General features: G+C 51.4%; 2 protein-coding genes across 2 annotated transcripts in view; one reads left to right on the forward strand and one right to left on the reverse strand.

The window, feature by feature from the left end:
- Positions 1-20,419, forward strand: part of LOC132216037 (popy Class I histocompatibility antigen, A-1 alpha chain-like) — a 296,300-nt gene that overhangs the window by 149,685 nt on the left and 126,196 nt on the right. The gene's annotated exons all lie outside the window — the stretch shown is intronic.
- Positions 2,225-19,074, reverse strand: NLRP5 (NLR family pyrin domain containing 5). Its single transcript, XM_059667174.1, has 12 exons — positions 18,786-19,074; positions 17,915-17,992; positions 16,258-16,314; positions 14,175-15,774; positions 12,201-12,371; positions 10,280-10,447; positions 8,579-8,749; positions 6,882-7,052; positions 5,289-5,459; positions 4,355-4,525; positions 3,247-3,417; positions 2,225-2,367 (listed from the first exon to the last, which is right to left on the reverse strand). Exons 1-12 carry the CDS (start codon positions 19,072-19,074, stop codon positions 2,226-2,228), a joined length of 3,360 nt encoding a protein of 1,119 aa, XP_059523157.1. The 3' UTR covers position 2,225.

Consider the following 20,419-nt stretch of genomic DNA (forward strand, 5'->3'; position numbering starts at 1 on the left):
GGCCTTGGCCGGTAGCTCAGTGGTTAGAGCTTTGGCCCACCTATCCAAGGGTCGCAGGGTCCCAGGTTCGATTCCTGGTCAAGGCACTTACTTTGATTGCATGTATTGGGGGTGGAGACTGTGCTGGAGGCAACCAATCTATGTGTCTCCCTCACTTCGATGTTTCTCTGTCTCCCCCCCCCCTCTTCCTCTTTCTAAAAATCAATGAAAAAATATCGTCAGGTGAGGACTAACAACAATCTGGCTTCTGGCTTCTCGGGACAGTTAATCTGGCGACGCTGGGGATTCGTATTGTGTGTGTCCTTCAGCGTCAGACACCCCCCAGCCAGAGGCAGGGGTGCCGATGGCTCTTGGTACCAGGACCCCAGAACAGGGGTCTTTGCGATTTGCAGGTCCAACCCACTTTGGGTTTCTCTTCCAATTGGTAGAGTTGGTTCTGGGGGCCAAGGGGGTGGCCTCTGGGATAAACACTCTACATACATTGCGACTGAGGAAGGCAACTACAGGTTCCATGCACATACGTACCACATCCGTGGCCGGCAAACTGCGGCTCGCGAGCCACATGCGGCTCTTTGGCCCCTTGAGTGTGGCTCTTCCTAAGCCTTAGGAGGACCCTAATTAAGTTAATAACAATGTACCTACCTATATAGTTTACGTTTAAAAAATGTGGCTCTCAGAAGAAATTTCGATCGTTGTGCTGTTGATATCTGGCTCTGTTGGCTAATGAGTTTGCCGACCACTGTGCCACATCATGTTACATAAGGGCTGGAGCATCCACGGATTCTGGTTTCCACTGGTATCCATGCTACTGAGGGACAGCTATATGCATCTTTTAACAAAAGTATTTTTCTTGATTTCAGAGAGGAAGGGAGTGGGAGAGAGAGAGAAGTACCAATGATGAGATTCCTCGATCGCCTGCCTCCTGCACTCCCCACACTGGGAATTGAGCCTGCAACCCGGGCATGTGCCCTGACTGGGAATTCAACCGTGACGTCCTGCTCAACCACTGAGCCACGCTGGCTGGGCAACTATATGCATCTTTGTGTGTGTGTGTGTGTGTGTGTGTGTGTGTGTGTGTGTGTGTTATAATCCACTCATCATTTTCCTTCTGCTTACCTCACAAAGAGGCTGTGGGTGAGAGGGGATGTTTCTGGCCTCCTCCATCTCGCCTCCCCTCCTGCTGGTGTGGACAAAACCTGCCCAAGAACCACCCTTCCCCCCCTCACCGGGCCTCAAGGGCAAACCCTTCAGCACCGTGGACAGAGCCCACTGCGGGGTCTGAGCGACAGACAGCTCAGCTTCTGCTTCCTCCATCACCTAAGAGGAGGCCTTATCCCCGTTTCACAGATGAGGAAACTGGCTCAGGGGAGGGTGTCTCCCCCAGGTGCTAGGCAGCAGAACTTAAACGTCTGAACCAGACGCCCACAGCCACCCTGGTCCGTCCGCTCGCGGAACAGGTGTGGCGGCCAGCTTGCAAAGCAGGAACCATTCTGATGGCTCACATCATGATGACAGATGGGGGCTATACTAGGGGCATCTGGGTCAGGGACAGATAGTTTGGTCACAAATAAGATTTTTTTAAAAAGGAATAGCTACTTGGTGGAAAAGGTTACTTCCCAAGACACTTTTATACCCAGATTCCTCATTCCTCACCCGACATTATCCTTCGAGGATACTCAGTGAATGACAAATGCCTTTTAAAATTAATCTATCGCCCTCCTCGGTTTGGCTTAGTGGATAGAGCGTCGGCCTGCGGACTGAAGGGTCTCAGGTTCACTTCCCGGTCCAGGGCACAGGCCCGGGGTGTGGGCTGGATCCCCAGTGGGGGGCGTGCAGGAGGCAGCTGATCCATGATTCGCTCTCATCATTGATGTTTCTCTCTCTCCCTCTCCCTCTCTGGAATCAATAAAAAAGTGTTTTTTTTGTGTGTGTGTGTGTTTTTTTAAAGAAGAGTAAAAGAATAAAGGAGGACACTGGACACGTTTGTCAAATGCTCAGTGTTTATTGGATCCACTCTGCAGGCTCAGAGGGACGACAGGCACTGCCCAGCGACTCCGGTCCTATCTCTGAGGCTGAGGCCCCAGGATCCCGGCGGTGAGGGCTCTGGGACTGGTGGACCTCAGGGCCCACCCCCGCGGAGGAATCCTGGGGCACAGGGTCCGCAGGAGACAGCCGGCTTTCCAGGTTCCTCCGCCGGAGCGGGCGGGCCGGGAGGGGTCTGGGCCTCAGTTTCTCCACCAGTACCGGTCACCTTCGTCCTCTCCGTCGGAGGCGTACCAGCGGCCGTCGATCACCATGTGCGGCCTGCGGAGCTGAGCCTCCTCCAGCAGCTTGATGACCGGATCAGGGTACTGCCATTTCCACAGCCTGCGGGGCGGGGGTCAGGGGGCGGAGCTAAGGCTCAGGGGGCACAGGGGGCGGGACAGGGGCTCAGGGCTTTGCTTTAGCTCACCTATCACCCCCCCCTTCTTTTTAATTCTCACTGGAGGATATTTTCCCATTGATTTTTTAAAGAGAGTGGAAGAGAGGAAAAGAGAAACATCGATGGGAGACACACACATCCATTGGTTGCCTCCTGCACGTGCCCTACCAGGGCCCTGGCTGGGGAGGAGCCCTTGACCAGAATCGAACCAGGACCCTTCAGTCTGCAGGCCGACGATCTATCCACTGAGCCACACAGGCTAGGGCTGAACCCCCCACCCCTTTTAAAATCCTCACCCGAGGATATGTTTACTGATTTTATTTATTTTTACTTTTAAAATATATTTTTGTTGATTTCAGAAAGGAAAGGAGAGGGACAGAGAGATAGAAAATCAATGATGAGAGAGAATCATGGATCGGCTGCCTCTTGCACACCCCCCACTGGGGATCAAGGCCACAACCCGAGCATGTGCCCTTGACCGGGATTCGAACCTGGGACCCTTCAATCCACATGCGGACGCTTAACCGCTGAGCCAAACCGGCCAGGGATGTTTTTAGTTTTTTGAGGATCAGCATTTCATGTGTATGATGTCTTCCCACCCCCAAGTTAAGCCCATGAAGCCGGCACCGGCCTCTAGCTCCGTATCCCTGATCCCAGCGCCCGGCACCGGGCCTGGGACACAGGAGGCGTTACCGGTTGGATAACGTTCTGGTGGCTTAGCCACGATCTTCCCCTCCTGGCGACCGCCCCCTGCTTCCACACTCTGCCCCCCGCGTGTCTGGGAGGGGAGGCCTGTCCCCGGGAGCACGGCCGCCAGGACTCACCCGATGACCTGCAGTTTGGAGGTGGGGCGCCCGAAGGCGCGGCACAGCTCCCGGATGCCCTCGGGGCAGAGGTTGTTCCGCAGCAGGTTCAGGCTGCGCAGGTAGCGGTTGCAGAGCAGCGCGGAGGCCAGGGCCTCGCAGCAGCCGGACGTCAGCTCGCACGCCTCCAACCTGCGGGCCGGACACGCCAGGGGTGACCCCAAGACCAACGCTCTGGCCTTCTTCCTTCAACGCCTTTGACTTCCACTTTCACAGTTAAAAAAAGCGCTAACTGGTTCGGCTCAGTGGATAGAGCCACGGCCTGCGGACTGAAGGGTCCCGGGTTCGATTCCGGTCAAGGGCATGTACCTTGGTTGCGGGCACATTCCCAGTAGGAGGTGTGCAGGAGGCAGCTGATCGATGTTTCTCTCTCATCGATGTTTCTAACTCTCTGTCCCTCTCCCTTCCTCTCTGTAAACAATAAGATATTTTAAAAAAGTAGTGGACTCCATTCCTACAGAAAGAATGCACGTGCCCCTATGTTCATAGCAGCACAATTTACAATAGCGCAGATCTGGAAACAGCCCACGTGTCCGACGGCGGAGGAGTGAGTGGATAAAAAAGCTGGGGGACAGGTATGCCGTGGAATACTATGCAGCTATGAAAAAGGAGGACCTCTGACCCTTTTAAAATTATTACTACTTTTAAAATCTCACCGGAGGATATTTTCCCATTGATTTTAGGGAGTGGAAGAGAGAGGAAAGACAGAGAGAAACATCCAAGTGAGAGAAACACAGATTGGTTGCCTCCTGCATGAGCCCCGACCCGGGCTGGGGCTGGGGAGGAGCCTGCAACCGAGGTACGTGCCTCATGGGAGATTCTGCCGCTGCCGCTAAGGGTGAGAGCACCCCAGGTCATCCCTGCCCTTTGCGCCCCCCTTTCTGGCTGGACGTGTGCGCTCTAGCCAAGGCTTCGCCACCTTGCCCTGGCCCCGTGGGCACCCATGGAAGGACGCCTGGGGTTCAGAGTTGCATTCTGACTGAAGGGAATCCTGAAAGTCAGGGCGCGTCTCTGCTCCAACGACCCCGTGCGTGGCCCCCTTCCTCCGCCCCGTGACCCCGGAGCCCACCCGAGTCTCTGCAGCGAGGCCGTCTTCAGCCGCAGGCCCTTGCACAGGGCCGCCACCCCGTCGTCCCCCAGGGCGTTGGCCGCCAGATCCAGGCTCTTCAGGTGCGTGTTGGTCATGATCACCAGGGACAGCTTCCTGCAGCAGGCGGCAGTGAGGCCACATCTCACCAGCCTGCAGAGGGGGAAGGGGGAGAGAGAGGAAAAGAGAAAGAGAGAGAGAGGATGAGAGAGAGACATCAATGATGAGAATCATGGATCAGCTGCCTCCTGCACGCCCCACACTGGGGATCGAGCTCGAAACTCAGGCTTGTGCCCTGACTGGGAATCCAACCGTGACCTCCTGGTTCATAGGTCGATGCTCAACCACTGAGCCACGCCACCGGGCTGAGAATGACCAAGTCTTTGATGCCTGCGTCGCTGAGCACTTCAATGCAATCCCCCCAGAATGGCATCTCCCATGGGCTCAGCTTCGGTTTCTGTGCCAGCAGAAGTAGGCCGACCCACCCTGGCTGGCCGCTCAGTGCGTTAGAGCATCGTCCTCATATGCCACAGTCGTGGGTTCGATCCCCAGTCAGGGCACATATAAGACTCAACCAATGAATGTTTCAATAAGAGGAACAACAAATCAGTGTCTCTCTCTCAGATCAATGAAAAATGAAAAAATAAAAGGATAAAGAGGTAAAGATTAAATTGGGGCAGGAGGACGCCTTCTGTGATGTGTGCAGCTCTGGGAGACGCCTGAACACCTAGAATCTGTGGATCCCTGCAGCGCCAACTCATCCACTTCCCCACAGTGTCCGGTGGGGAGCATGTGGCTCCGTGGACCCCAACGCTAACCTTGTGCTCCAGTCCGACTCCTGTCTCCTGACTTTCTAGGACCCCAGCCCCCACGTGGGTAGAGGTGACCCCCTCCCCTCCCCCCACGGGACACTTACTCCAGGTCCTGGAGGTGAAAGGTGGTTTCCAACAGGACCTCGCACAGCAGGTCCACGCCGTCATCCCCCAGGGGGTTCATGCTGAGGCTCAGGTGGGTCAGATGGCGGTTGCCCATGAGTCCGAGGGAGAGAAAGCCACAGCCAATGACGTCCAGGTGGCAGTCCCGGAGCCTGCAGGGCACATGCCAAGGGACAGGGAGGGTCACACTCACGACCCCGCGACCCTGCACCTCGGGTCGGCCGTCTGTCTGTCCCAGCCTCTGGGTACCCCTCGTTTGGGAGGGGATTACGCTAGTATCTAGGAAGGCTGTTGGGGGGCAGGTAAGGGATCAACTAAAGGACTTATTTTTTTAAAAAATATAGAAACACCAATGATGAGAAAGAGCCATTGATTGGCTGCCTCCTGCACGCCCCTACCTGGAGTCAAGCCCACAAGCCAGGCCTATGCCCTTGGCCAGAATCGAACCTGTGACCTTTCAGTCCACAGGCCGATGCTCTTTCCACTGAGCCAAACCAGCTAGGGCTCAACTAAAGGACTGATAAGCATAACCCATGGACACAGACAGGAGGGGGTGAGGGCCTGTGCTGGGGGGCGGACGTGGCCGGGGAGAGGTCAATGGGGGGAAAAGGAGGCATATGCAAGACAGTGGGGCCTTGACTTACGAGTGTCCCGACTAACGAGTTTTTTGAGATACAAGCCGTCGCTTGGCCGATTTTTTTGCTTTGAGTTGCGAGCTAAAATTCGGGTTACGAGCCAGCTTCAGATACCCCACCACTAGTTGGTCCAGCCAACATCACAGTGAGTGCCACAACATCAGCCCAGCATCACGTGTCTCACTCGTCCACTTTTTGATTTGACATATGAGTAATTTGAGTTACGAGCTCCGTCATGGAACAAATTAAACTCGTAAGTCAAGGCCCCCCTGTACTTTCAACAATAAAGAATTTAAATTAAAGAAAAAACTAAAAAAAAAAAGGTTTTTAAGTGTCAATGTCAGATGACCTTGAAGTTCTTGACACGATGTCTAATGCACCTGCTGTATGCTATGACTCTTTATTTATTTATTTTAAATATATTTTATTGATTTTTTACAGAGAGGAAGGGAGAGGGATAGAGAGTCAGAAACATTGATGAGAGAGAAGCATCAATCAACTGCCTCCTGCACACCCCCCACTGGGGATGTGTTCGCAACCAAGGCACATGCCCTTGACCGGAATTGAACCCGGGACCCTTCAGTCCCCAGGTGACGCTCTATCCAGTGAGCCAAACCGGCCAGGGCTATGACTCTTTTTTATTGTTAATCTTCACTCGAGGATATTTTTCCCATTGATTTTCAGAGAGCGTGGAAGAGAGAGGGAGAGACAGAGAGAAACACCCATGTGAGAGCGACACATCAATTGGTTGCCTCCCACATGCTCCCGACCAGGGCCAGCAGCCTACCACCGAGGTAGGTGCCCTTGACCAGAATCAAACCCAGGCCCCTTCAGTCAGCAGGCCGACGCTGACCTTCCCTCTCTCCCTGTTCTCTGAGACGGGCCCACACCCTTGGTCAGGGAGCCACGGAGCCCTCACGGGGAACGAGGGGGACTCACATCAGCCTCTGAACAGCGCAGGTGAAGCACTTCAAGCCGCGACACAGCAGCGTCATGCCATCCTTCCCCAGTGGGTTGGTCGACAGGTCCAGGTGCGTCAGGCTCTGGCTGCTGGTGAGGACCTCGGACAGGTGCTGGCAGGCAGCTGCCGTGAGGCCGCAGTTCCCCAGTCTGCAAGGAGAGACAGCGTCCCACCCCCCCACAAAGAGAAAGTGCTGGACTCCTACAAACATGGCCAAGAGCCAACTACACAGAACCGGCTGCTGTGTTTTATATCATCACCAGAGGCCTAGTGCACAAAATTCGTGCACAGGTAGGGTCCCTAGGCCTGGCCGGCGATCAGGGCTGATCAGGGTCTTCTGGCTGCCGGCCGGAGTCTTCCTTCATTCTATGTTGCCCCCTTGGTGTTCAGCTCATGCCATAGTGAGCGTTCGAATTCCCAGGCTCCCGGTCAAACTCCCGAGGGGACACTTTGCATATTAGGCTTTTATATACATACATACATACATACATACATACATACATATATACACATACACATACACATACATATACACATATATACATATATATGTGTATATACATAATATATATAATATATATATAGAAGATTTCCATAAAAGCCCAGTTTTTGACATGGCTAATTCGTCTTAATTTGTTGAAATTGTTTGTTGTTAATGCAGATGGAGCCCTAGTTGGTTTGGCTCAGTGGACAGAGCATCGGCCTGCAAACTGAAGGGTCCTGGGTTTGATTCTGGTTAAGGAAACATGCCAGGATCCCCAGTTGGGGGCATGCAGGAGGCAGCTGATCCATAATTCTTTCTCATCATTGATGTTTCTGTCTCTCCCTCTTTTCATGTCCAAAATCAATAAAAATTTAAAAAATGAAGATAGCCCTAGCTAGTTTGGCTCAGTGGATAGCGTTGGCCTGTAGACTGAAGGGTCCTGGGTTTGATTCTGGTCAAGGGAACATGCTGGGGTGTGGGCTGGATCCCCAGTGTGGGGCATGCAGGAGGCAGCTGATCCATGATTCTCTCTCATCATTGATGTCTCTCTCTGTCTCTCCCTTCCTCTCCGAAATCAATAAAATTATATTTAAAAAATGCAGATAGGTCATTTTTAATGACCCTTACGTTAACATTTGACAATGAGTGGTTTGACATGGGTGAGATGCAAACTGGAAACAGAATCTGAACATGTGCCATTGTATTATAACGCTGCACACTTTTGTTTGTTAATCCTCACCTGAGGATATTTTCCCCTTGATCTTTTTAGAGAGAGTGGAAGGCAGGGGTGGGGGGGAGACAGAAAAACATTGATATGAGAGACACACATCGACTGGCGGCCTCCTGCACGCCCCCGGACCAGGCATGTGCCCAACACCCGGGCATGTGCCCTTGACGGGAATCGAACCCGGGACCCTTCAGTCTGCAGGTCAGCGCTCTACCCAGAGCCACACCAGCCAGGGCTCTGCTCAATCTTTTCTATCAGATCAGACCTTTGCAGCAAAGACACAGATGTTATTTATTGGGTCTTTCTCCAGCCTCAACATTGAGGTCACAGCACCTGCTCTCACCCTTGGTGCATGCATAAGCCAATCCACGCTCCCCAACCCCCCACCCTGGTCCCCTATGTCTGGGAGGACCTCGGTTAAGACAAGACAAAGACAACCCGCTGTGAAAGGAAGAGCCGCTCACATCAGCCTGTGCAGGGCGCACTGGGAGACCTTCAGGGCCTCGCAGAGGGACGCCACGCCCTGGTCCGCGACCTTGTTCCCCGCCAGGCTCAGAGACCTCAGGTTGTGGGAGGCCAACAGGATCTGGGAGATGAGTGGGCAGCAGGAGTCGGTTAAGCCGCAGTGATCCAACCTGTAGACAGAGAGGAGGTTTGTGAAACACACCCTCGTTCGTCCGTCCGTCCGTCCGTCCGTCCCCAGCACCTGGGCCCCTCCGCTGGTCCCTGGACACTGTCCGCTGCGGCCTCCAAGCCTGGCCGGGGACGGAACCTGCAACCCAGGCACATGCCCTTGACCTAGAATCAAACCTGAGACCCTTTGGTGCGTGGGGCCCACATTCTAACCGCTGTGATTATTTTTGATTTTTTAAAAAGTATATTTTTATTGATTTCAGAGAGGAAGGGAGAGGAGAGAGGGATAGACACATCAAGGATGAGAGAGAGCCCTAATTGGTTTGGCTCAGTGGATAGAGTGTCAGCCTATGAACTGAAGGGTCCTAGGTTCAATTCCGGTCAAGTGCATGTACCTTGGTTGCAGGCATATCTCCAGTAGGGGCTGTGCGGGAGGCAGCTGATCAATGTTTTTCTCTCATCAATGTTTCTAACTCTCTATCCCTCTCCCATCCTCTCTGTAAATATCAATAAAATATATTTTTAAAAAAAGGATGAGAGAGAATCATGGATTGGCTGCCTCCTGCATGCCCGCCACCCCCCCGTCCATTCCCTCCCCCCCACCCCCGCACACACACGGGGGATTGAGCTCACAACCTGGGCATGTGTCCTGACTGGGAATCAAACTGCGACCTCCTGATTCATAGGTCAATGCTCAACCACTGAGCCACACTGGCCACGCTGTGATTTCCTCCCCCCAACTTTATGAAACATCACAAGTGACTTTTGTATTGTGGTAAAATATACACAACATAAAAATGGCCACCCTGACCATTCCTGTGTGCCCAGTTCTAGGGCATTAAGTCCATTCACATCGTTGTACCGTGTCCCTACCATCTGTCTCTGGACTTCGTCAACCTTCCAACCTGTTGCCATCTTTTTGCAACTCTCCAGGAATAATTATTTCAACATAGAAAGTGAAAAGCAAACCAACCAAAAATAAATAAATAAAACAAATCCATATAATCAAAAAGCGAAAACCGCCCCAGCTGGATTGGCTCAGTGGATAAGAGCGTTGGCCTGTGGACCGAAGGGTCCTGGGTTCGATTCCGGTCAAGGGCAAGTACCTTGGTGGCAGGCTCCTCCCCGGCCAGGGCCCTGGTCAGAGTACGTGCAGGAGGCAACCAACCGATATGTTTCTCCCACATCGATGTTTCTCTGTCTTTCCCTCTCTCTTCCACTCTCTCTAAAAATCAATGGAAAAATTTCCTTGGGTGAAAATTAAAACAACAACAACCCCAAACAACAAAAAAGTGAAAATCACCCTGGCTGGGTGGCTCCAGTTGGTTGGGGTTGTGGGTTTGATTCCTGGTCAGGGCACGTACCTGGCTTGTAAGTTTGATCCCTGGGCAGGGTGTGTGGGAGGCAGCCGATGTGTGTTTCTCACATCGATCTCTCTCTCTTTCTCTCGATCTCCCCGCTCCTCTCTCTAAACATATCCTGGAGCTAAAGATTTAAAAAAAGAAAAGTTGAGAACCAGTCCCGGGACTTACCTCAAAGACTCCAACAAGCAGTGGGGGTGCTTTAAGGTTTCCTGCACAACCCCGATGTCTTCCTCTTGCAGGTGAATGTTGTCCAAGTTCAGGTGCTTAATGTTATGGTTGACGATCAGCGTCTTCCAGAGATGAGGCAGACCCAGGGTGATCTGTGTGCCTTTAAATCTGCCGGAGAGAGTGAGGGAGCGAGAGTTAGATGGTCGGGTGCAGCCTAATTATTCCTTTCTTTGTGGTTCACCCTCACCTGAGGGTATTTTTTCCATTGATTTTTGGAGCGGGAGGGAGAGAGGGCCCTGGCAACTAATCCTGTATCACATCCATTAGTTGCCTCCTGCATGCGCCCAACGGATGTTTCTCTCTCTCTCCCTCCTCCTCTCTCTGAAAATCAATGAACACATCCTGGGGTGAGGATTAAAAGAAAAGTACAAATTGATAGTTGCAAACACAGTCGTGAGGATGTGGAGTACGGCATGGGGAATATAGTCAGTAATATTATAATAACTATGGATGGGGCCAGGTGGGGACTAGACTTTTCCTGCCAATATTAACAGATAACTTCATGGAAAATATGTGAGATTAATGAGGGAGACGGGAAGTTGAAGAGGCATCAAAGGGTTTACTTAACACCTCTGCAATTCCTAAATCTCTTTGCTACTATCATGTATTACTGTTGTATTACAAATATGGTGATGATTAGAGTCGATGACAGGGTGTGACAAGAGTTGACAGCAGGGACAGCTATGCCTGGCCAGTGTGGCTTGGTGGTTGAGCGTTGGCTTATGAACCAGGAGGCCATGGTTTGATTTCTGGTCAAGGGCACATGCCTGGGTTGCAGGCTCAATCCCCAGTGTGGGGTGTATGGGAAGCAACTTATCAGTGATTCTCTCTCATCATTGATGTTTCTCTCTCTCTCTCGCTCTCTCCCTCTCCCTTCCTCTCTGAAATCAATAAAAATTTATTAAAAACAACAGCGACACAGGGACAGCTATGGGGAGGGCTTCCCCGGGGAGGGTGTTCAGATAGCAGTGGGCAGAGCCTGTTGAGTTCTGTGCAGGACGTAAGGTGACAGGGCACCATTCATTACTGTGGGGTCACCAGCCCCTTTGAAGGAAAGCACTCAGATTCAGAAAGGGGAGGATGGGGAGGGGGCGGCCTTTGCAACCAAGAACCTGACTGGCTCTGGTCTTGGCTGTCCTGTGGACTTTGCATGGCCTTGGAAGGAACATTAAATAGAACCTTCAAAGTACAACTCACCCTCCTTTGATCACTGCAGGTGCCTGGTGAGTACCCCGGGGTCTACAGACCCAGGAACGTATTAGCATTCAAATATGTGCGAGCTTATGACTACACTTGTGGCCCGGTGCACGGATTCGTGCACATGGAAAGGCAATAAATTAGAAGATTCGTGCGGTAACTATGTTACTGCCAAAAATTACATGTCAAATTGTATATATAATATGGTATTATAAAATTAAAATACAAAACATTTTAATATGTATTGCGCATGCACGAGTCAACGTTTATTTTTAAATTGCCAGTGTGCTTCATATGTATTGGTCGGCCGGTCGACTGGACATACAGTTGGTCACTTAGCCTTTTATATATATTGATACGACCTTATGACCTTAAAAGCACTAAGGATTGATGGAAGTGCTTCAGGAAATCATGCACTTTGATCTTTGCATTTATTGCCTCATGCTGGATCACTTGCCTGAAATGAGCTCCCTTCTTTTCCCCTTACTAACCAACTCCTATTCATCCTTCAAAACCTGAATACATGAACCCACCCTTCACAAGTAATCCCTTCACAAGGTCTTGAAGGGATCCCATTGCTTTTGGGAGCTCAGTTCTTATACCTCCCACGGCACTTGTCCCCTCCGAATCTACAGTTTATAGATTGGCCTTAGGGCAGCCTTACATCAGCTTCTGGATTTGGCAGGTTGGCTGTCTCAGCTTGACGCACAGAGTCCTCATGGCCCACTCGCTCAGGATGCTGCCCGCGAGGTCCAGCTGTTGCAGGCTGGGGTGGGTGCTGAGCACAGAGCAGAGGTTCTCCCACCACTCGATGACCAGGGGCTTGGTCTGCAGCCTGCATGGGAGAAGAAGGAAACGTTGGCTTCCACAGGATGAATTTAAAAAAATATATATATTTTTAATTGATTTCTGAGAGGAAGGGAGAGGGAGGGAGAGAGGGAGAGGGAGAGAGAAAGAAACATCAATGGTGAGAGAGAATCATTGATTGGCTGCCTCCTGCATGCCCCCCATTGGGGATTGAGCCTGAAACCTGGTCATGTGCCCTTGACCGGAATGGAACCTGGGACCCTTCAGTCTGCAGGCTGATGCTCTATCTACTGAGCCAAACTGGGTAGGGCCCACGGGATAGATTCTAACACGAGCAACAGCCACTCCCATGTCAGAGTAGAGAGACTAGTCTACAGGATGAGATGGGATGGGTGCAGGGGCTCAGAGGACACATTAGAGACATCTGTGCCTTGCATGGGCACGCTCCTGGCCACCCTGCATCCCGAGTACTTGGTACCCAGGGGTGGAGTAGGATGGTTTGGAGCCAGCGGCTCTCGAGTCAGATTGTGCTTCGATGCCAGCTCCCCTTTGCATGTGAAATGGTGCAGCCTCTATGCAGAACAGCAGGGAGGCTCCTAAAAAATTTAAAAATAAAACTACTTTACGACCCAATAATCCCACGTATGCAAAAGAATTGACAGTCAGGCCTGGCCAGCGTGGCCCAGTGGTTGAGCATCGACCCATGAGCCAGGAGGTCATGGTTCCATTCCCAGTCAGGGCACATGCCCAGGCTGCGGGCTCCATCCCCAGTGTGGGGCATGCAGGAGGCAGCTGATCGATGATTCTATCTCTCTGACTTTCTCTCTCTCCCCCTCTCCCTTCCTCTTTCTGAAATCAATAAAAACATATTTTACAAAATGAACAAACACAAAAAGAATTGATAGTCAGGATCCTATGAGATATTTTCATTCTATTATCCACAACAGCCAAGATATGCAGAGTATTCCCCCCAAAATGTATACATACTCTCACAGCTGAGAGCTCAATTTTGAAAAAGAAATGCCTTTTAACAAACACGGCCTTTGTAAGTATATAAAGTGTGTGTCTACATTTTGGGGGGACACCCTATAGAAACAACCCAGATGTCAGTGGATGGATGAAGAAAATGTCACCCGTCCCCCCAATAGAATATTACCCAGCCTTATAAAAGGAGGTGCTTCCATTGGCAACAACATAGGTAAACCCAGAGGACATGACGCTGAACGGGACCAACCAGACACAGAAAGACACGCATGACCTCGCGTGCAGAATGTAAAACAGTGGGACTCACACAGGCAGAGCGAGCATCCGCGGTGGTTGCCAGCGATGGAGGGGGGAGTAAGGGGGAATGGGGGCACGTTGGCCAAAGGGCACAGAGTCTCAGTTACATATAACGTACAGCTACGGTGTTTCGCACTGGAAATTGGCCAGGACGGTAGGTCTTAACGCATTGCGGACCAGTAGTTTTATTGCTAGCTTTACCCAGTGGCCAGATAAGTTTCTATTGAACGAGTACAAAAAGCGTTTTACGTAAATGTTAAAGGCACGCTTTAAAATTAAATACCCGTTGCATTTTGAAGTTATTCATTGCATGTTCTTACAAGCTAGTATCTTTTTAAAGTATGATACTCTGTAAATCGGTGTCATATGAAGCGAGAATTCTCGTGATCCGTCCGCAATGTGTTAAATGCCTTCTGCTCCAAGGTAGCTGTGTGAGGGATGGCTATGCTAATTAGCACGAGTGTGGCGATGATCATCTCAAAACACCAACACCTCCGCGTGGAGATGGAAAGAATGAAAATTGCGGGGGCGGGGCGGGGGGGGCACTCACCCTTGCGGAACGACGGGCCACGCCTCGGTGGCCTCATCTTCGGGGAAGATCTCCCTGACGTCCATCTGAATTTCCCGAAGGCGCCGGCAGTGCTGGAGGCAGAAGGAGGACACCTTCAGGTCCATGGGCCGGTTTATCGTCAGCCTCACTTCCCGGAAGCCGCTCAATGCCAAACGGACAAACTCTTCGTCTTGGGTCTCGAAGAGACAGTAGAAGGAGTCCAGGAAGTCCAGCGGGGAGGCGGTGGCGGCCTGCTGACCCAACAGGGAGACCCACTGGAGCAGCACCCGCCTCACCACCAGGGCCACCGGACACCCCAGCAGGTCCTCCAGGGCCCGCACCACCTCTTTGTTCATGAAGCCAAACAAGAAACGTTTCATCTGCAGCACGTGGACATTGAAGCTGACCTGCTTGAGCTCCTTCAGGCTCTTGGAATTCTCAATGCACAGAGCGTGGGGCTCCCACTCGGCTTCCAGGCCTTCCAGCACGTAGTACAGGGCCGCGTAGAACTCCTGCAGGCTCGGGTGCAGGAACGTGAAGCACCGCTCCCCCTGGCTGTCCCGCAGGAGGATGTACTTGTGGAACAGCACGGAGAGCTCCGGCTCCGTCAGCCCGTGAATGCCCAGGTCATCGCTGTAGAACACGAACTTCCCGGCCCACACGCCCTGCACGGCCATCCGGCACAGGCCCTTCAGCACCACCCGTTCATCCGGACTGAGGCAGCGTCCCGGGCCATCTTGAGGGGCGAGCTGATGGGCCACGAAGGTGGCGTACAAGCCGGTGAGGACCTGGCAGGTAGGGGGCAGGCCCTTCCCCGAGGCCGTCTGCAGCTCAAGAGCCCGGCAGAGCAGCCACCACGTGACGGACACCTGGCACCTGTCAATCAGCACGTGGTTGTCCAGCACCGCATGCAGGACCTGCGTTTTCTGGTCCTCGTTCTTGACGTGCTTGAGGAACACCTGGATCCTTTTCTCCATCGCGATTCCTTCAATGAAGAGGTAGCGGGGAGAGACGAGCATCGAGCAGAGCTTTTCCAGGCTCTCGTCTCTGACGGTGACGATCAGAGAGGACTCGGGCAGCAGGGCCTTTTTCAGCAGACTGCACATCAGGTCGGACACGGGCCGCTTCTCTGTCCAGTTGTCACAGACGTTCAGGTCAGCATTTTCGGAGGCAACGTCCAGGTCGTCAAAACCGTCGACCACAAACAAGAGCCTGTCTGGTTGGGACATGATGTTTGCCACGGGGACTTCAGGGTCTGGCCACTCCCTGGAAATTAACTCCGTGAAACTGCTTCTCCTCCTCCATGGTATGTCTCGGGCATTGAGGAAGAAGACGTAGGAGAACACACCCGGGTAGAGCTCCCCACGGGCCCAGTGCAGCAGGATTCTCCTGGCCAGAGCCGACTTCCCGACCCCTGGTCTTCCGTGCAGGACCACGGTGAGTGGCCGGAAGCCCTGCTGGTCTGGAGCAAAAGCACCAGACAACATTTGCATTTGTGGACAATCAGCGGCAAAGGTTTTGAAACTGTGGTGTACACCCGACACTGTGGCGAACCTTTTCTTCACATGATGTTTGTAGTTCTCTTTGTCACCTCCTTGGCCTACGTCAGACCGGAGAGGGCAGAAGAGAAACAGGAGACAAAGTTGGAAGACAGTCTGGATTTCAGACACTCTACACACAGGAGACTTTGTTGCTTCTCAGCAATGTATTATTGTGATTATTATTATTCCCCACTTGAGGATATATTTAAAAAATATAGATTTCAGAGAGGAAGGGAGATGGAGAGACAGATAGAAACATCAGTGATGAGAGAGAATCATTTATTGGCTGCCTCCTGCACGCCCCCTACTGGGGATTGAGCCTGCAACCCAGGCATGTGCCCTGACCAGGAATTGAATCCTTACCTCCTGGTTCATAGGTTGACGTTCAACCACTGAGCCATGCTGGTCAGGTACAAGGATGATTTTTTATTGATTTTGAGAGAAAGAGGAAGGGAGGGAGAGGGGGAGGGAGGGAGAGAGAGAGAGAGAGAGAGAGAGAGAGAGAGAGAGAGAGAGAATATGAATGAACTAGAGTTCTTTACCTTGGTCTTTTGTCTTTGCTGCTGTGGTATCATCTTGTTTTATAACTTGTGACATTTCTGCAGAAAAGAGAGGGAAGAAGAATGAAATCCCACACACTTAGAAGTGAATTAACAAGGTCAGACCCACAGTATCCCCAAGATAGGGTCTGCAACGCCAGATTTCACCTTCTGACCCATCTGGAACTACGACTCAGCTGGAGAGGCACAGTGGACAGATAATGAGCCTTAGGGTCAAGCTCAGAGGGTATGGGTTTTGGTCTCATTTCTGCTTTTTATTCTTTGGAGACCTTTGGGTAAGCTGTTAAAATGAGAGGTCAAACCCAGTGAGGGACATCAATGTGAGAGACACACATCGATTGGTTGCATGAGCCCCAACTGGGGCCAGGGATCAAACCTGCAACCGAGGAATGTGCCCTTGACTGGGAAGCAAACCCAAGACCCTTTGGTGCCAGGGTTGAGGCTCTAACCACCAAAGAATAAACACTGGCCAGGGCATGGGTTCTTTCCCTTTTTTCCCTCTTTTGCTCAATCCCTCCACGCCTCCAGCACCATCCCCACCTGAGCTATTGGCCTGCTCTTTATGAGCAGATGGAAAATTTTTTAAAAAGATATTTCTTTATTGATTTCAGAGAGAAAGGGAGATGGAGAGAGAGATAGAAACATCAATGATGAGAGAGAATAATTCATCAGCTGCCTCCTGCACACCCCCTACTGGGGATTGAGCCTGCAACCTAGGCATGTGCCCTGGGCTGGAATCGAACCTGGGACCCTTCAGTCCGCAGGCTGTCGCTCTATCCACTGAGTCAAACTGATTGGGGCCAGATGGAAATTTTTAAAAGATCACCTTGCTTATCACCGTGGAGAAAATATTCCATGTAACCAGAGTAGAAACAGATTAGACATTCAAGTGAGATGATTCTGACATACAGGCTATGGTAAGAAATGTGTAGAAATACGTCCAGCCCAGCCAACTTGGCTCAGTGGTTGTGCATCGACCTATGAACCAGGTGGTCATGGTTCAGTTCCCAGTCAAGGGCACATGCCCAGGTTGTGGACTTGATCCCCAGTAGGGGGTGTGCAGGAGGCAGCCAGTCAATTATTCTCTTTCATTATTGATGTTTCTCTCTTTCTCCTCCCCCTCTCTTCCTCTCTGAAATAAAAAAAGAGAAAAAAGTCCTACTTCAGAGGTAGGTCTCATATGATTTTCTGATGAAGTAGGTAGAAGGTAGAGAAAAGAGTCAATCAATCAGAAATAAACATCTCTCTATATAAAAGCCTAATATGCTAAGTGTCCGACCGACTGGTCAACTCACCAGTCACTATGACATGCACTGACCACCAGGGGGCAGATGCTCCAACTGGTAGGTTAGCTTGCTGCTGGGGTCCAGCCTATCGGGAGTTGGTGAGATGGGGCCAGACACACCCTACAGTCCTTCTGTGGTCCCTCCCTGGTGACCAGTCCCAATTGGGACTGGGTAAGATGTCCCTGATTGGCCCCGATTGCTTGCCAGGCAGAGGAACCCCACCTGTGTATGAATTTCATGCACTGGGCCTCTAGTACTAAAAATAATGACCAGGCTTCTGGTGTGAGCAGCACAGAGGATGGCAGGGCCATGGACTGAGATAGGAAACCCTTGACCCAACACCCCACACTGACCTGAAGGCTGGCCCATGCCTGTTCCTTGGTCAGTCTTCGTGGGTGTAAAATCTTGTAGTATTTCAGCCAGTGAACATTCTGCAACACAGAGCAGATGACAGAACAGTGGCCATAACATCACAGCTATGGCCCTGGCCAGTGATTCAGTTGGGGTTAGAGCATCATCCCGATACGCCGATTTTTGCGGGTTTGATCCCCAGTCAGGGCACATACAAGAGTCCACCACTGAGTGCAATACGTGGAACAACAAATCTCTCTCTCTCAAATTAAGAAAAAATAATTTTTAAGTGCACTCTCTGCCCAAATGACTGAGGGGAACCAAGATGAGCCAGTTTACCCCATGACTAGCCTGTAATGGGGACAGTGGAGTCGGAGCCTCAAGTGTCACCATCACCGAGAAACAACAGAGATTTATGTGAAGGGTGCTCTGATTTTTAAAAAATGTTTTTATTGATTTTAGAGAGAGAGAGAGACATCAGTGATGAGAGAGAATCATGGATCAGCTGCCTCCTGGACCCTCCCACCTTCCCCCCCAACCTATGTAATACTTTCAATAATAAAGATTTTCTTTTTAAATGTGCAAGAGGGGAAACTACCCTGAGGCCCCAGTCTTTTGTTGTTAATCCTCACACAAGGATTTTTTCCATTGGTTTTTAGAGAGAGCAGAAGGGAGAGAGGAAGGGAGAGGGAGAGAGAGGGGGGAACACCAATGATGAGAGAGAATCATGGATCAGCTGTCTTCTGCTCGCCCCCTACTGGGGATGGAGCCCACAACCCGGGCCTGTGCCCTGACTGGGAATCAAACCGTGACCTCCTGGTTCCTAGGTTACACTCAACCACTGAGCCACAGCGGCTGGGCGGCCTCACTCACTTTCCATCTCCTCCTTCGCCTTCTGAGAGAGCACTGGCAGGTTCATCTCAAGAAAGATGTCCATGGCCATGCTCCAGACCACCAGAGCCCGGCAGTGCTCGTGCAGGAGGAAGGCCAGGTGCTGTGCGTCCGCCCCAGCCACCTCCAACCACGGGAAGGAGCCCGGGACCAGCCCCGAAGTGCTTCCCATCAGCAACTCCTTGAACGTGTGGAACTCCTCCTTGTCCAGCTGCTGGAGACACCAGCGCAGTCCACAGTCAGAAAAGGGGGACACGTTGGCTTCTCCCATCGCTACGCCAGGTGGAGGGCCCCCCTGTGCGGATGGAGAAGATTTCCCTGGTTGCAGGGAGCAGATGGGACCTGGGGGTGGTGGTGGGGGGGAGAGTGACAAGATTCAAAGGAGAGTCGAGCATCACATGATCACATTCACTGCCATCCCTCCCGGCCCCCTCCCCTCCCCTCCGAGATCTGTCAGTCTATTCCATGCCTCCTGCTTCTGGTCCTGCCTTGTTCATCACTTTATTTTGTTCCTTAGATTCCACATATGAGTGAGAATACTTGTCTTTCTCTGACTGGCTTATTTCACTTAGCACAATACTCTCCAGGTCCCTCCATGCTGTTGCAAAAGGTAAGATTTCCTTTTTTTTTTTTTTAAGTAAATATATTTTTATTGATTCCAGAGAGGAAGGGAGGGGGGGAGAGAGAAACATCAATAATGAGAGAGAATCATTGACCGGCTGCCTTCTGCATGACCCCCACTGGGGATCGAGCCCACAACTTGGACATGTGCCCTGACAGGGAATTGAAACGTGACCTCCTGGTTCATAGGTTGATACTCAACCCCTGAGCCACACCAGCCGGGTTTCTCTCTCTCTCTCTCTCTCTTTACAGTCGCAAAGTATTTCATTGTGTACATGTGCCACAGCTTTTTTTTACCCACTCATAAACAGTTGGGCTGTTTCTAGATCTTGGATCTTGTAAAGAATGCTTCACCCTAGCCGGTTTGGCTCAGTGGATAGAGCATCAGCCTGCGGACTGAAGGGTCCGGGTTCGATTCTGGTCAAGGGTACATGCCTGGGTTGCGGGCTCGATCCCTAGTATGTGGGGTGCAGGAGGCAGCCAATCAATGATTCCCTCTCATCATTGATCTTTCTATCTCTCTCTCCCTTTCCTTTTCTCTCTGGAATCAATAAAAACATTTTTTAAAAACGAGCAAAGGATTAAACAAACAAACAAACAAAAAACAACTCTACCTGGATGTGGCTTCCATTTGTACTAGTTACAGAGCCATGAATGATAATGTTGCTCAATAAGAATTCCAAGTGCCAAGTTATCAAAAGCCAAAAATAGACCACAAAATTCTGGGGGAAATATTTCGGCTTTATTGAGCTGGCAGGTGTCGAGTCCAATATGCCAGCTGGCCAGCTCCCTAATGTTTGATGACCTACTACTTTGCTTTGGGCTGAGAAATAGGTGCTCCTATATTTTGAGTAGACGTATCAACTGGGGCCATGTCTGTGGAGGGCAGTTTGTCAAGAGCTATGCCCTCTAACTGCTAATATCGTTAGGCACAGGCTTGTTTGCAACGGCAACACCCAAGGCCGTTTGGGGTTGATCAAGAACAGGTGTGCTCC

The sequence above is a fragment of the Myotis daubentonii genome, chromosome 15 (assembly GCF_963259705.1).
Source record: "Myotis daubentonii chromosome 15, mMyoDau2.1, whole genome shotgun sequence".
Lineage (NCBI taxonomy): Eukaryota > Metazoa > Chordata > Mammalia > Chiroptera > Vespertilionidae > Myotis > Myotis daubentonii.